General features: G+C 40.9%; 1 protein-coding gene across 2 annotated transcripts in view; it reads left to right on the forward strand.

Moving 5' to 3' along the window:
- The window catches only part of lyn (LYN proto-oncogene, Src family tyrosine kinase), a 119,797-nt gene that overhangs the window by 64,615 nt on the left and 39,009 nt on the right, over positions 1-16,173 (forward strand). For both annotated transcript variants that reach the window (XM_072570555.1, XM_072570556.1), the window contains exons 10-11: positions 13,750-13,932; positions 15,129-15,205. In XM_072570555.1, coding sequence (XP_072426656.1) covers positions 13,750-13,932; positions 15,129-15,205 — 260 coding nt within the window. The remainder of the gene's footprint in view (positions 1-13,749; positions 13,933-15,128; positions 15,206-16,173) is intronic.

Below are 16,173 nucleotides of genomic sequence, written 5' to 3' on the forward strand. Positions count from 1 at the left end.
ACTATTGCTGTCCATGTGCTGTAGGTAGACTTACAATGCTAAGGTGACTAAGGAGATGGACGAGGGTAAAGCGGTAGATGTGGTGTATATGGATTTTAGTAAGGCGTTTGATAAGGTTCCTCACGGTAGGCTACTGCAAAAAATACGGAAGTATGGCATTGAGGGTGAGTTGGAGGTTTGGATTAGGAATTGGCTGGCTGAAAGAAGACAGAGGGTAGTAGTTGATGGTAAAGGTTCATCTTGGAGCGTAGTTACTAGACGTGTTCTGCAAGGATCTGTTTTGGGACCATTGCTGTTTGTCATTTTTATAAATGACCTGGAGGAGGGGCTAGAAGGTTGGGTGAGCAAGTTTGCGGATGATACGAAAGTCGGTGGAGTTGTTGACAGTGAGGAAAGATGTGGCAGATTACAGCGGGTTATAGATAAGCTGCAGAGCTGGGCAGAAAGGTGGCAAATGAAGTTCAATGTGGGTAAGTGTGAGGTGATTCACTTTGGTATGAGTAACAAAAAGATGGAGTACTGGGCTAATGGTTGGATACTTGGTAGTGTGGATGAGCAGAGGGATCTTGGTGTCCATGTACACAGATCTCTGAAAGTTGCCACCCAGGTAAATAGTGCGGTGAAGAAGGCATATGGCGTACTGGCTTTTATTGGTAGAGGAATTGAGTTCCAGAGTCCTGAGGTCATGTCGCAGTTGTATGAGACTCTGGTGCGGCCGCATCTGGAGTATAGTGTGCAGATTTGGTCGCCATACTATAGGAAGGATGTGGAGGCACTGGAACGGGTGCAGAGGAGGTTTACCAGGATGTTGCCTGGTATGGTAGGAAGATCGTATGAGGAAAGGCTGAGGCACTTGGGGAAAAGAAGGTTTAGGGGTGACTTGATAGAGGTGTACAAGATGATTAGGGGTTTAGATAGGGTTGACCATGAGAACCTTTTTCCGCGTATGGAGTCAGCTATTACGAGGGGGCATAGCTTTAAATTAAGGGGTGGTAGGTATAGGACAGATGTTAGGGGTAGATTCTTTATTCAGCGAGTCGTGAGTTCATGGAATGCCCTGCCAGTAGCAGTGGTGGACTCTCCCTCTTTATGGGCATTTAAACAGGCATTAGATAGGCATATGGAGGATAGTGGGCTAGTGTAGGTTAGGTGGGCTTGGATCGGTGCAACACCGAGGGCCGAAGGGCCTGTACTGCGCTGTATTCTTCTATGTTCTATAATACTGTTGGGGAGGAAATTCCAGGATTTGACCCAGTGACACTGTAGGAATGGTCATATATTTTCAAGTCTGGATATTAAGTGGCTTGGAGGATAACTTACAGGTGGTGATGGATTTTCCATGTATCTGCTATTCTTATCCTTCTAGACGGTAGTGATCCTGGGTTTGGAAGGTGTTGTCTAAGGAGCCTTGGTGAATTACTGCAGTGCATCTTCTAAATGCTACACACTGCTGCCACTGTGTCAGTGATGGAGTGACAAGAATGTTTGTAGATATGGTACCAATGAAATGGGTTGCTTTGTCCTGGATGGTCTCAAGCTTCTTGGTTGTTGTTGGAGATACACTCATCCAGCCAAATGGGGGAGTATTCCATCACACTCCTGACTTGTGTCTTGTGGGCAGGCACTGGGGATCCAGGAGGTGAGTTATTTGCTGCAGTATTCCTAGCTTCCGACCTATTCTTGTAGCCGTTGTATTTATATGGTGAGTCCAGTTGAATTTCTGATCTTCCTCAGGAATGTTGATATTGGGGGATAATGATAGTGCAGTTCCTGCAACCTGCATAATGTAGCTTATTATTTACATAGATTTGCTTGGCAAATCTGAGACCTAACGCTTGGGTGACTTCCTTGTATTCATATTTGTAAACCACTGCATATTCACAAAGGTTTACTTCTTTTATGTAGCTTCTTATAATGCATTGAAAGTACTTACAGTATAAATTTGATGAAGTTTCACCATTAAAACTTTGTTTCCATAGTTTTAGAGATCTGAATATGTGTACAATTCTCAAGGGGAGGATGCATTATTGAAATAATAATGCAGTATTCATGCTGCAATACTCACCTCAAAAGTACATGCAGTTTGAATTCTGAGCTGGTGCCTGCATGGACTGTATGATGGTTTGGGTTCAAATGTATGATGTTGCTTTCTTTCCTCCTCAATCTTGGACATGATTGTTATTGGGCAATTAGAAATTCTTGGGGATCTGACAGCAGGGATTGGAAGGGGCAGCTGAAGTGAGGGAGAGGGGATGGTTTAGGAGGCAAGATGCCCTTTTTTATATTTTCTCATGGTATGTGGGCAACGCTGGCTGGCCAGTATTTATTGTCCATCCCTAGTTGCCCTTGAGAAGATGGTGATGAGCTGCCTTATTGAACCGCTGCAGGTAGATTCACAATGCTGTTAGGGAGAGAATTTCAAGATTTTGACCAATAGTGGGAGGGGTGATATATTTGCAAGTCAGAATGATGACTGGCTTGGAGAGGAACTTGTACGCGATATTGTTCCCATGTACCTGCTTCCCTTGACCTTCTATATGGAAGTGGTCATGGGTTTGGAAGGTGATGTCTAAGGATCATTAGAGCAAGAGGCAAATAGAGCCATGGGTGGGAGATATTATATGAAGTTGCATTCACTGACCTTTACTATCTACATGAGTTTACTAGACATCCTGTGGTGTTCAACGAGGTCCAGACTTGAGAAGTTGACCTTCTTCTGCAGCTGCTCCAAGTCCCTCCTGAGGGTGATCCTTGAGGGAATCCAGGCTCATCATGGAAGTGTGGCTTCCATAAGGTTTCCAGTATTGAATCTAAGACCTCAGAGTCCCTTCACTGCAGTGGTTGCATTGTCCATGCTGTAGTTTCAGGAATAATACTAGCAGTCCATATGCCGTAGGTAGACTTAAAATGCTGTTGGGCACGCAGTATTTTCCTGTTATGCAGTGTTACTCCTCTTTAAGGTGGGAAGGCATCCAATAAAGAAGGCTGGCTGCATAAAGTACCAACAGTGCAATACCGCTCGGTCCCCTGATGAGCAGAGATAGTGTCAATGGACACATTGCGACCATGAAATGTGCATTGCTCAACATATAAGGTCTTCAGTCAAATAATTAAAGATGAAGAAAGGATATTGTCCAAGCACTCCTGTGCAGTAGTGTCAAATTAGCTTTTTTTAACTTGCTAATCTGAGGCAGTCAGATTACAATATTCATCATTTGTTACAAAATGGACACAATAATAAAACAAATGTCTAATCTTTTGAAAAGAACTTTGAATTTCATCTTCACTGAAATAGGCATAGAGATGTCCCAAATCACAATCTCTATACCCACTTTAACTGGTATCCAATCTTTAACTTTCTTCCAAGCTTTTGACTCACAAGTAATTGACAGGTTATTCTAATTTTAATCAGCTTTTGATCTTTTACATCAATCACAAATTATAATGTTAATTATACTTAACTAATGTACAAAGGTTTTATACTCAAATCAGCAGTGAAAGTATGTGTAAAGAGCTAAAATACATTGAAAGCAGGGAGTTACTTATTCCTGATTCAGCAGAAGGCAGGTAGAATTTAAGTTTGAAACAATCAACCTTGCAAGGAAATTGTATATCCAAGAGTAAAATGCAAAGGGAATTAAAGTTTAGTATAGTTTGAAATCTAAAGGCCAACTGCATGAAATCCTTTAACTCATAGCAAACAGGGGTCAAAGAAGAGTGAGAAATATTATTGGATACTTGGGTTGAAATCAAAGACAAACTGAAAATAGAAGCTCTGAATCTGAAAAAGATTTATTGTACTAAAGGAGGCCATTGAACTAATTATATATTTGTCATCTCAAAAAAGCTAGCCAATCTAAACACCGTTTATTCTTGATTTACAGTTCTGGCACATCCAACAGCATACCAAAATTATTTTGACAGTTTCTGCATCCATCACCTTTTTAGGCAAGGATTTTCAGACCCCTAAGTGCCATTTATGTGAAAAACGTGCATCTTTATTTCCCTCTACTTTTTCTACCCTTTACTTTAAATCTATGTTCATTGGTTAATGACCTTTTTGCTAACCGAAATAGATTTTTCCTATCCTCGCCAGCTACGACCCTCATTTACATACTTTTATTAAATTCCCCCTCAGCTTCCAGAGGCTAAAACCCTCTCAGGAAGAACTACTCCAGTCTATTCAGTCTTTCCTCATTAAATTCTTCTATCCTGGTAATATCTATGTAAATCTCTTCCATACCCTCAATGGCATAACCCTGTCCCCCTTATAATGACAGCACCTACTTCCTTACCAATAATTAGGAGAAAATTTTGGATCATAACTGTACAAAAGGTAATCCAGTGAATAGAGAATGACATAATTTTAGTTGGCTTGGATTGTCTGTTTTTACATTCCTTGATTTTTCTCAAGGAAGAGATACGTGTGGATATTGGAAACCATCTAGCATTTGTTCGCAGATTTCAATGCCTTTGATAAAATTCCTTAGAAAAGGATGTTACAAATCTGAAATATGTGGAGGTTCAAAGTAAAACTTGGTTAAGGATAAGGAATAAACTGAATGAATGAAGTTAATGGTGTTGTGTTTGGAGTATTTATTGTTCCTGATCTATAATTAATAATTTAAACATTGAATTACAATGCAAACTCTAATACACAAATTAAATTTAACCTGGAGGTGGGGTTGTCAAAATAAACAGAATAACCAGGGATCTACAAAACAAATTGAATAGAATCTGCAACTGAGCATGTATAATGCATTCTTGCCGAGAGGTGCTAGGGAGGAGCGAAGGACTTCTGGGAAGTTTTTAAGTGGGTGAGATCTAAACCCAAGATCCTACACCATGGGGTCCCTCCTCTAACCTTACTAAGAGTCTGTAAACTAGGTAAGTTTTCAGGTTTTTCTTTTTTTCTTCTCTTTCTTTGTTTAGTCCTGTGCAGGCTTTCAGAGTAGCGGGATATGGATGTTAGGGCAGTTGCATGTTCCTCCTGCAGAGTGTGACAGATGAGAGATACTTCACATGTCTCTGTCAGTTACGTCTCCAGGAAGTGCACCCAAGTCCAGCTCCTCGAAAACCGAATTAGGGAACTGGAGCTGGAGCTGGATGAACTATGGATCATCCGGAAGACTGGGGGGATATTGAGAGGATGTACAGGGAGGTGGTCACTCCCCAGACACAGGGTAAGAACAGCTGGGTTACAATCAGGGGGAGGAGAGGGAACTGACAGTCAGAGCAGGGATCCCCTGTGGCCGTTTCCCTCAGCAATAAATATACCAGGAGGCATGGGATAGAGGGAAATTTGGCCAATTGGATAGAAAACTGGCTAACCGGTCGAAGTCAGAGAGTGGTGGTAGATGGTAAATATTCAGCATGGAGTCCAGTTACAAGTGGAGTTCCGCAGGGATCAGTTCTGGGTCCTCTGCTGTTTGTAATTTTTATTAATGACTTAGAGGAGGGAGTCGAAGGGTGGGTCAGTAAATTTGCAGATGATACAAAGATAGGTGGAGTTGTGGACAGTGAGGAGGGCTGTTGTCGGCTGCAGAGGGACTTAGATATGATGCAGAGCTGGGCTGAGGAGTGGCAGATGGAGTTCAACCCTGCCAAGTGTGAGGTTGTCCATTTTGGAAGAACAAATAAGAATGCGGAATACAGGGTTAATGGTAGGGTTCTTGGTCAGGTGGAGGAACAGAGGGATCTTGGGGTCTATGTACATAGATCTTTGAAAGTTGCCACTCAGGTGGATAGAGTTTGTAAGAAGGCCTATGGAGTATTATCGTTCATTAGCAGAGGGATTGAATTCAAGAGTCGTGAGGTGATGTTGCAGCTGTACAGGACTTTGGTTAGGCCACATTTGGAGTACTGTGTGCAGTTCTGGTCGCCTCACTTTAGGAAAGATGTGGAAGCTTTGGAGAGGGTGCAGAGAAGATTTACCAGGATGTTGCCTGGAATGGAGAGTAGGTCGTACGAGGATAGGTTGAGAGTTCTCGGCCTTTTCTCGTTGGAACGGCGAAGGATGAGGGGTGACTTGATAGAGGTTTATAAGATGATCAGAGGAATAGATAGAGTAGACAGTCAGAAACTTTTTCCCCGGGTACAACAGAGTGTTACAAGGGGACATAAATTTAAGGTGAAGGGTGGAAGGTATAGGGGAGATGTCAGGGGTGGGTTCTTTACCCAGAGAGTGGTGGGGGCATGGAATGCGCTGCCCGAGGGAGTGGTAGAGTCAGAATCATTGGCGACCTTTAAGTGGCATTTGGATAGGTACATGGATGGGTGCTTAATCTAGGATAGAAGTGCGGCACAACATCGTGGGCCGAAGGGCCTGTTCTGTGCTGTATTGTTCTATGTTCTATGTTCTATGTTCTATACCATTTTGGATACTGCTGGCGGGGACAGCCTATCAGGGAAAAGCCATAGTTGTCAGGTCTCTGTCACTGATCCTGGCACTGTGGCTCAGAAGGGAATGGGGGGAAATAGAAAAGCACTAGTGGTAGAGGACTCAATAGTTAGATGGATTAATAGGAGATTTTGTGATCAGGAACGGGACTCCGGGAAGGTATGTTGCCTCCCTGGTGTCAGGGTCCGGGATGTCGCCAATCGGGTTTACAAGATTCTGAAGGGGGAGGGTGAGCAGCCAGAAATTGTGGTACATATTGGCACCAATACTTTAGCCAGGAAAGGGATTGAGGATCTGAAAAGTGACTGCAGAGAGTTAGATTGGAAGCTGAAGAGCAGGACAAATAGAGTAGTGATCTCAGCTTTGCTACCAGTGCCACAAGATAATGAGAGGAGGAACAGTCAGCAAATGCAGCTTAACACGTGGCTGCGAGGCTGGTGCAGGAGGGAGGGCTTCAGTTACCTAGGGTTACCTTCTGGGGAAGGTGGGACCTGTACATGAAGGACAGGTTGCACCTGAACTGGAGGGGTACAAATGTCCTGGGTGGGAAATTTGCTCGTGCAATTTGGGAGGGTTTAAATTAGTTTGGCAGGGGTGTGGGAATTGTCTGAGAGGGGGTCAGTTGCAGACAGGACAATGATAGGATATATTGAATCTATCAGGAAGGTTTCTCACACGATGAAACAAAGGGATCGGTTAAAGTGTGTCTGCTTTAATGCAAGGAGTGTCCGGAATAAGAGTAACAAACTTAGTGCATGGATCAGTACTTGGGGCTATGATGTTGTGGTCATAACGGAGACATGGGTTTCACAGGGGCAGGAATGGTTGCTTGATGTTCCAGGGTTTAGAACATTTAAAAAGAACGGGGAGGGTGGAAAACAAGGAGGGGGTGTAGTATTGCTCATCAGAGAGTGCATCACAGCTACAGAAATGAAGGTTGTTGAGTAAGATTTGTCTACTGAGTCAGTATGGGTGAAACTTGGGAACAGCAAGGGAACAGCCACCGTATTGGGGGGTTTCTACAGACCACCTAATAGCAGTAGAGAGATTGAAGATCTCATAGGTAGGCAGATTCTGGAAAAATGCAAAAGTAGCAGGTTTGTTGTTATGAGTGATTTCAACTTTCCCAATATTGACTGGAACTTCCTAAGTGCGGATGGTTTGGATGGAGCTGTTTTTGTCAGGTGTGTTCAGGAGGGTTTCCTTACTCAGTATGTGGACAGACCAACGAGGGGGGAAGCCATTTTGGATTTGGTGCTCGGCAACAAGCCAGGACAGGTGTCAGATCTCGTGGTGGGAGAGCACTTTGGTGAAAGTGATCACAACTGCTTCACATTTAGCATAGCCTTGGAGAGTAAAAGGAGCAGTTACCGAAGGAAAATATTTAATTGGGGAAAAGGAAATTATGACGCTATCAGACAGGAGTTGGGAAGTACAGACTGGGAGCAATTGTTCCACAGCAGACATGTGGAGACTATTTAAGGAACAGTTGTTGCGAGTGATGCACAAATTTGTTCCTCTGAGACAGGTAAGAAGGGTGATTAAGGAACCTTGGATGATGAGGACAGAGGAACCTCTCGTCAAAAGGAAGAAGGCAGCTTACATAAGGTGGAGGAAGCAAGGATCTAGCACAGCTTTACAGGATTACAGGCTTGCTAGAAAGGAGCTCAGAAATGGACTGAGAAGAGCCGGGGGGGGGGGGGAAGTGGGGGGTGGCACGAGAAAGGCTTGGCAAGACTGACTAGGGAGAAGCCAAAGGCATTTTACTCATATGTGAGGGATAAGAGAATGCTCAGGGAGAAGGTAGGGCTGATCAGGGATAGCGGAGGATCTTGTGCATGAAATCAGAGCAGATAGGGGAAGCCCTAAATGAATTTTTTGCTTTGGTTTTCACCAAGGAAAGGGAACTTGTTATAAATGAAAACTTAGAGGAGCTGGGATACAGTCTTGACCAGATCAAGATTGATGAAGTGGATGTGCTCAGGGCCAGACCAGATTTAGCCTAGGCTGCTCCAGGAAGCGAGAAAGGTTTCTAAGCCACTGGCGAGGATATTTGCATCCTCACTTTCCATGGGAGTCGTACCGGAGGATTGGAAGGAGGCGAATGTTGTTCCACTTTTCAAGAAGGGTAATAGGGAAATCCCTGGCAATTACAGACCAGTCAGTCGTACATCTGTGGTCAGCAAAGTTGTGTAAAGAATTCTGAGGGATAGGATTTATGACTATTTGGCAAAGCATAGTGTGATTAAAGGCAGTCAGCATGGCTTTGTGAGGGGCAAGTCATGCCTCACAAATCTTATTGAGTTCTTTGAGGAGGTGTCAAGACAGGTGGATGACGGTCGAGCAGTGGATGTGGTGTATATGGACTTCAGCAAGGCATTTGATTTCTCCATGGTAGGCTCATTCATAAAGTCAGGAAGTATGGGATACAGGAAGATTTGGCTATCTGGATTCAGAACTGGCTGGCTGACAGAAGGCAGAAAGTGCTTGTAGATGGGAAACATCCTGCCGGGAGGTCAGTTTTGAGTGGGATCCCGCAGGGCTCTGTTCTTGAGCCTCTGCTCTTTGTAGTTTTTATAAATTACTTGGCTGAGGAGGTTGAGGGATGGGTTAGTAAATTTGCAGATGACACAAAGGTTGGAGGTGTCGTCGATAGTATAGAGGGCTACTGCAGGCTGCAGCGCAACATAGACAGGATGCAGAGCTGGGCTGAGAAATGGCAGATGGAGTTCAACCTGGATAACCGGGGTGGCACGTTGGTTCAGTGGTTAGCACTGCTGCCTCACAGCACCAGGGTCCCAGGTTCGATTCCAGCCTCGGGTGAGTTTGCACATTCTCCCCGTATTCTGTGTGGGTTTCCTCCAGGTGCTCCGGTTTCCTCCCATAGCCCAAAGATGTACAGGTCAGGTAAATTGGCTATGCTAAATTTCCCATAGTGTTAGGTGCATTAGTCAGAAGGAAATGGGTTTTGGTGGATTACTCTTCAGAGGGTTGGTGTGGACTTAGTTGGGCTGAAGGGCCTGTTTTCACACTGTAGGGAATCTAATCTAAAAAAAATGCAAAGTGGTGCATTTTGGAAGGTCGAACTCGAATGCTGAATATAGGATTAAAGACCGGATTCTTGGCAGTGTGGAGGAACAGAGGGATCTGGGTGTGCAAGTACATAGATCCCTCAAATTTGCCACCCAAGTGAATAGGGTTGTTAAGAAAGTATATGATGTTTTGGCTTTCATTTACATGGGTATCAAGTTTAAGAGCCACAAGGTTTTGCGGCAGCTCTACAAGTCCGTGGTGAGACCACACTTGGAGCATTGTGCCCAGTTCTGGTCGCCCTAATATAGGAAAGATACAGAGGCTTTGGAGAGGGTGCAAAGAAGGTTTACCAGGATGCTGCCTGGACTGGATGGCTTGCTGTATGAAGAAAGGTTGAATAAGCTTGGACTTTTCTTTCTGGAGAGAAAGAGGAAGAGAGGAGACCTGATCAAGGTGTACAAAATAATGAGAGGAATAGATAGTCAATAGCCAGAGACTTTTCCCCAGTGCAGGATTGACTGGTATGAGAAGTTATAGTTTGAAGATATTAGGAGGAAGGTATAAAGGAGATGTCAGAGGTAGGTTCTTTACACAAAAAGTTGTGAATGCATGGAATGCGTTGCCAGTTGAGGTGGTGGAAGCAAAGTCATTGGGGACATTTAAGCGATTGCTGAACATGCACATGGATAGCAGTGAGTTGAGGGGTGCATAGGTTAAGTTACTATACTTTACATTAGGATTAAGTCTCGGCTCAACATCATGGGCCAAAAGGCCTGTTCTGTGCTATACTTTTCTTTGTTCTATGTTCTAAACTAGTAGAAAACTGGATGTCACAAATATATTTCATGGATGGTAATAATAACTGAGACAGAAAGAGGCTTGGGCATGAAGGTTGATTTGACACACATTTAGTCAAAATCCAGTGATAATAAAACAAAATAAACATGATGCTAAACAAGTGAAAAGTGTGTATCCAATAGAGTGCACATCTCCACCATGCTGTTTTAACTCAGTGTCATTATAACTAAATTTCTCTTCATTGAATTTTTTTGCTATCTAGTCGAAATTGTAATGACAGACCTAAAAAAAATCTTTTCATTGAGTTTTTGTCCCTCCAAAGAGGCTTCAGGTCAAATTCTATCCAACTACCAGCTCTTAAAACACTGCTCACATTTTCAGCTATAACAAATTCCATCACAGCAGCTAAGGCAATCCAGAAGTAATCTGTCTATTTGGTTTTTGGGACATTATTACAAACATTGAAACTAGGAGCAAGGGTAGGCCATTTTGCCTTCACCATGCAATATAATTGAGGCTGATCCCCGCTCTCAGTGCCATATTCCCACTTTCTCACCTTATTATTTAATGACATTAAAATCTGAAAAATGAACCTGTCTCTCTGCTGGATATATTTAGTGACTTGACCAACGTAGCCTTCCCTAGTAGAGAATTCCATAGGTTCAATACCCTTTTCATTATCTCAGTCTTAAATGGCTCTAGACTCAGTAACAAGCAGGTAAAACAGTCACTGGTGAAGGTAATTACATTTCTTGAAATACTTAACAGTCAGGCAGCAATTGTGGATATAAATCATAGAAAGACATTCAATTTATAACTTTTTCATCAGAACCAGAAATCACTGGAGATGGAAAAGCTTTAAAGTATACAATCAGGGAAAGAGGAAAGGTCTGTGATGGGGCAGAAAGCATCAGAGGTTAAATGCTATTAGGAATGATGGTGCAAGAGAGATGGTAGTGGAAAAGAAACAAATTATGAAACTGGATTATGAATTATATGGCATCAGAACCATTACTAGCACTTAATATCCAGGGCCAAAGGAACACAGATTATCATTCAAAATTATTAAGGTTAATAAAGAGTCCAATATGTTACACAATGTTGTTATTGCTGCAATAGAGTTAAGGTTATTTATATTGCTGAATTCATTGAGTAAAAGTAAGAAAACATCATGTTAAAAGTGTATAGAATTGGAACCAAATTGGATCTTGAATACAGTTGTGCTTTGATCAGCAACAGCTAAGAAAATCATACCAGTAATAGAAATGGTATAAAAGCAAATTTTTAAAAGATCAATGAATCAAGATAATAAGCCATTGTCTACACAGGCCAGAGGATGAAGATTAGAATGATACAATTCATAGTAACTTGGATACCAGGGAAAAAAAGATAAAGGTTAACCCTGTTAAAATAAAAGTTTTATTTGGTTATTTATTATCAAACGGAAAGAAGGGATAAATCTGGAAATTTTAGACCGCTAAGTCTCACCTTAATGGTGGGGATGTCATTAGAATTTTATGGGATAAAATATATCTGCAGTTGGAGAGATGGAGATTAATCCTGGATAGTCATCATGGATTTGTTAAGATAAGATAATGTTTGACAAATTAAGCAATTTTTCTGAGGAGGTAATCAGAAGTGTTGATGAGGGTAATACATTTCACGTGGTCTCCATGGAGTTCAGCAAGGCTTTTGAAAAAGTTTCTCATGACAGACTAGTCAAGAAAATAAAAGCTCAGGAGATCCAAGGCAAAGAAGCAGTTAGATGCAAAATTAGGTCAAAGGCAAGAACCAGAGAGTGACGGTGGAGGGATATTTCCATGACTGGAAGCTTTTTCCACTGGAATTCTGCAGGACTCACAGCTTGGACCCTTACTGTTTGTCGTATACATTAATGATTTGGAGTTAAATGCAGAAAATATGATCAAGATAAAGTATATTTGTGAATGACACAAAAAGTGGTAAGCTAGTAAAGAGTGAGAAGGATAGCCATATGTTAGGAGGATGTCAATGGATTGGTCAATTGACCACATGGAATTTAACCTGCAAAAATGTGAGGTAATGCACTTGGGGAAGTTTAACAATGCAAGAGGTTACAATATATTTGTTAGCAGCCAGAAATGTGCCGAAGAACAGAAGGATATTCACATGCACATCCAAAGATCCCTGAAGAGCAGGTAGAGAAGGTGTTTAAGATGGCATTTAGATATGTACATTGCGTAGATGTGGTATGGAATGCAAGAGCATGGAGGATATGTTGCAATTGAAATAAATCGCGAGGCTACAATTGGAGTGCTGCATGCAGTTCTAGTTGCATGTATACTAATCAACATTTTGTTCAAGGAAAGGAAAGCAATGCTCTGGTACTCAAATAACATTCTTGCAATGTAAGCGGGAGATTGGACTGTAAGATTATCATATGAATGACTGGGTTAAATTGGTTTGATATGGTCTTCCTTAGCATCTCTTGTCTATTCATGTTGCCATCACTATATTTAAAGAAAGGATGATATTCGTAAAAGAAAGGGTGCAGAGAAGATATACCAGGATGCTGCCTGGCCAGGTGGATCTTGAGTTCCAAGGAAGGACTGAATAGGCTGGGATTGCTTTCCTTGGAGCAATGAAGGTTGAAAGGGAACCTGATAGAGATTAATAGGCATATACAGGTGGGTAGGAAGGTATTTTTTTCCACACAGAATAGTCAATAACTAGGGTGCATAGATTTAGCGTGCTAAGAGGGGAGTTAAGCGACTGTTTTCACCCAGAGAGTGTTAGAAGTCTGGAGCTCATTGCCTAAAAGGATGGTTGAGTCAGAAACTCTCAACAACATTTAAGCAGTATTCAGATCTTCACTTTCATTCTTCTTCTCTTCTGTAAATGTCCATATCAATGATATCAGGAAGATTTAGATCAAATGCATACTGATCAACATTCGGGTAAGGAAGCAAATGGAAAACTCTTGGAGTCATTGAAGAGTTGGCTGATGTATTGGGGAGTTAGGATGAAAGATTGTCATTTGGATGGATGAGTTAAATTAATTTGATGTGGTCTCCCTTATCTCTGTTGTCTACTACCCATGAAGAAACTTACATGGCTGATTAGTGCGACTCTATGCAGTAGTTACTAAAGGAGATTCAATTTACATTATGGCAGAATTTATGGCCAATGGTCAGTGTGAACACTGGAATCAAGTCCAGTATTTTTATTTGGGGTTGATAAGTGGCCCATTAATCTCAAGCGTACGTCAAACCTGGTTAATCTTCAGTTTCAGAAGAAGGCTTACTATGGAACAATCCAGTGGATTTGGTAAATTTGTTGTTTGTATTTTGAAATACAGGACTGAACTTTTCTACACATTCTACCTTTCATTCATCTTCAACCTTTTTTTGTTATCTTCAATGTGTACATTTTATGCTGAAGTATCAACTTAAACTGATTTGCGGTTTCTTGATTGAACTGATAAATCATAATTCCTTTATCAACATCTTTCATTATTTTATCTGTTCTGTTTTATTTAGGTTATTACAAAAATACTACAAAAGTAGCTGTTAAAACTTTGAAACCAGGCAGCATGTCCGTGGAAGCCTTCCTTGAAGAAGCCAACCTCATGAAGAAACTCTTACATGACCGATTAGTGCGACTCTATGCAGTAGTCACTAAAGGAGATCCAATTTACATTATTGCAGAATTTATGGCCAATGGTAAGTGTGAACATTGGAATTAAGTACGATATTTTTATTTAGGGGGGATGATAAGTAGCCCATTAATCTCAAGTGTACATCAAACTTGGTAAATTTTCACTTTGAAAAGAAGGCTTACTATGAAACAACCCAGTGGATTTGGTAAATTTGTTTGTATTTTCAAATACAAGATTGAATTTTGCTACACATTCTACCTTTTATTCATCTTCAACGTTTTTTGTTTCAAAGATTTATAAGGAGCAGTGAGTGTGTTTTGAGCGCATACAAATAATAAGTAGTAAAACTGAACTTAAATAATCCATCTCAGAAAATGTTCCACCTATAATTCATTACCAAAAATGTATGATAATAAAGTACAATACATTGTATTTGCCAGCAATTTCTGCTTTTGTTACAATATATTATATCTTCAGAGTTTATAAACAGATGGAACTGATTCGTAAAACTATTGAAAGGAACAAGAAAATCTTTGTTCACAGAAATTGTATTTCCTAATTTGTATCTAATCGCAATACTTTGCAGAATAAGATCATCAACCATTGAATGATCTGTCATATAATTGAAAAGTGTGGTGCTGGAAAGACACAGCAGGCCAGGCAGCATCCAAGGAGCAGGAGAATCAAGGTTTCGGGCAAAAGCCCTTCTTCAGGAATGATCTGTCATATAGTAAAGAATTCAAAGTTATTGTACCTGTCCAGTGGTGCTGTGTGGCTCAGATTAGAGCAAAGCAGCTCAACTAATGTGAGACTGCTCCATTTTACCTTATTATTCACTCTCTTTCTGCCCTCCCCTCCCCTGCCGACTACTGCCCCCCAACTGTAGACAGCCTAAAAGTAGCTTCTTACAAAAAAAGACTTTTCTATTGCTCGTCTTTACTTAAAGAATCTGAATTTCACTCTTCACCTGATTATGTAAAATGGATCAGAAATCAAAACTGCTTCGTATTCCCGAACCAAATCATTGTCAAATTATCATTGGAAGCACGAATTCTCTTCTCAAAGAGAGTTACATTTAAAAGCCCTCAAATGTGCTGTTATTTTAGGGTTCATTTCTTTTAAAATAACAATATTTACTGATATCGTTGAACTGCATTACTGTTGTAAATTAAAGAAATACTTTGTATTTTATCTATTGTAGCCTTTCTGTTACTTTAAAATAAATTATTTGTCTAAGTACTTTTTTTATTACAATCACAGGTAGTTTGCTAGATTTCCTGAAGACAGATGAAGGGAGAAGACTTGTATTACCTAAAATGATTGATTTCTCCGCACAGGTATGTAACAAAGAAAATAAGTTTGTCATTGTATATAGAAGAAGCTGCATTAAAGCACAATTCTAAGTGCCACATAAAACTTCCATACAAAGAATTCAAATTGCTTTCCTATATTTATTATGCATCACAAACAAAGGTACATAATTGGTTGCAAAGTTCTTTGGGATGTCCTAAAATTACAAAAGATAGCAAACCAATGCCTTTTTTTCCTTTTCCTTTCAACGTCTAATTTATTGGATCTGAATTTGCATTTGTTGACATTCCTTGTTCTTCCCAAAATAGTGGAATCAATATTAAAACAACCCTGGGCCCCTAAATCCAACCTCATGGCAGAAAGCGGAAGCATGTAAGAAGGCTGAGAAGGTAGAATTGTGAAATTCAACCTAAATGAGCTTCTCATACATTTATGGAGATAGTGAGGATTAAAGATGCTGGAAAGTCAGTCAATAAAATGTAAAGCTGGAGAAAGCACAACACGCCAAGCAGCTTGACCTGCTGTGCTTTATCCGGCTCCACATTTTATTGACATTTATACATTTATCACACATTTTACACTGGCAGGTTGTGAGGTGTACAGGTAGTTCTTCTATAACACAATAGTTGCATTCTTGTGCAACCCTGCATTATAGAAAAATTGCGCTTTAGAAACAGCGCTTAAAAGTGTTAGCGATGTAATTGTGTTAGGCCAACACACATTTAAAAGTTTGCACTTTAGAAACAATGTACCCAATCACATTTCAGTGAATTGGCATTAATGAAACACGCATTGTAGCAGAACAACCTGTCTTTCTGTCATGTCTTGTTGTATGCTATTCAAATCCAACTCCTACACTGCAACCTGTTTCAAATTTAACAGCTGCTGGTCAGGCATCAGACTCCAGAAATATTTCATACGTACATTCAGATGGGAACTTCTTGCTGAATAAGATAGTATTTTTAAGATACTATTTGAGAATCAGGGAGAACAG

Source organism: Chiloscyllium punctatum, chromosome 5, assembly GCF_047496795.1.
Source record: "Chiloscyllium punctatum isolate Juve2018m chromosome 5, sChiPun1.3, whole genome shotgun sequence".
NCBI classification, from domain to species: Eukaryota; Metazoa; Chordata; class Chondrichthyes; order Orectolobiformes; family Hemiscylliidae; genus Chiloscyllium; species Chiloscyllium punctatum.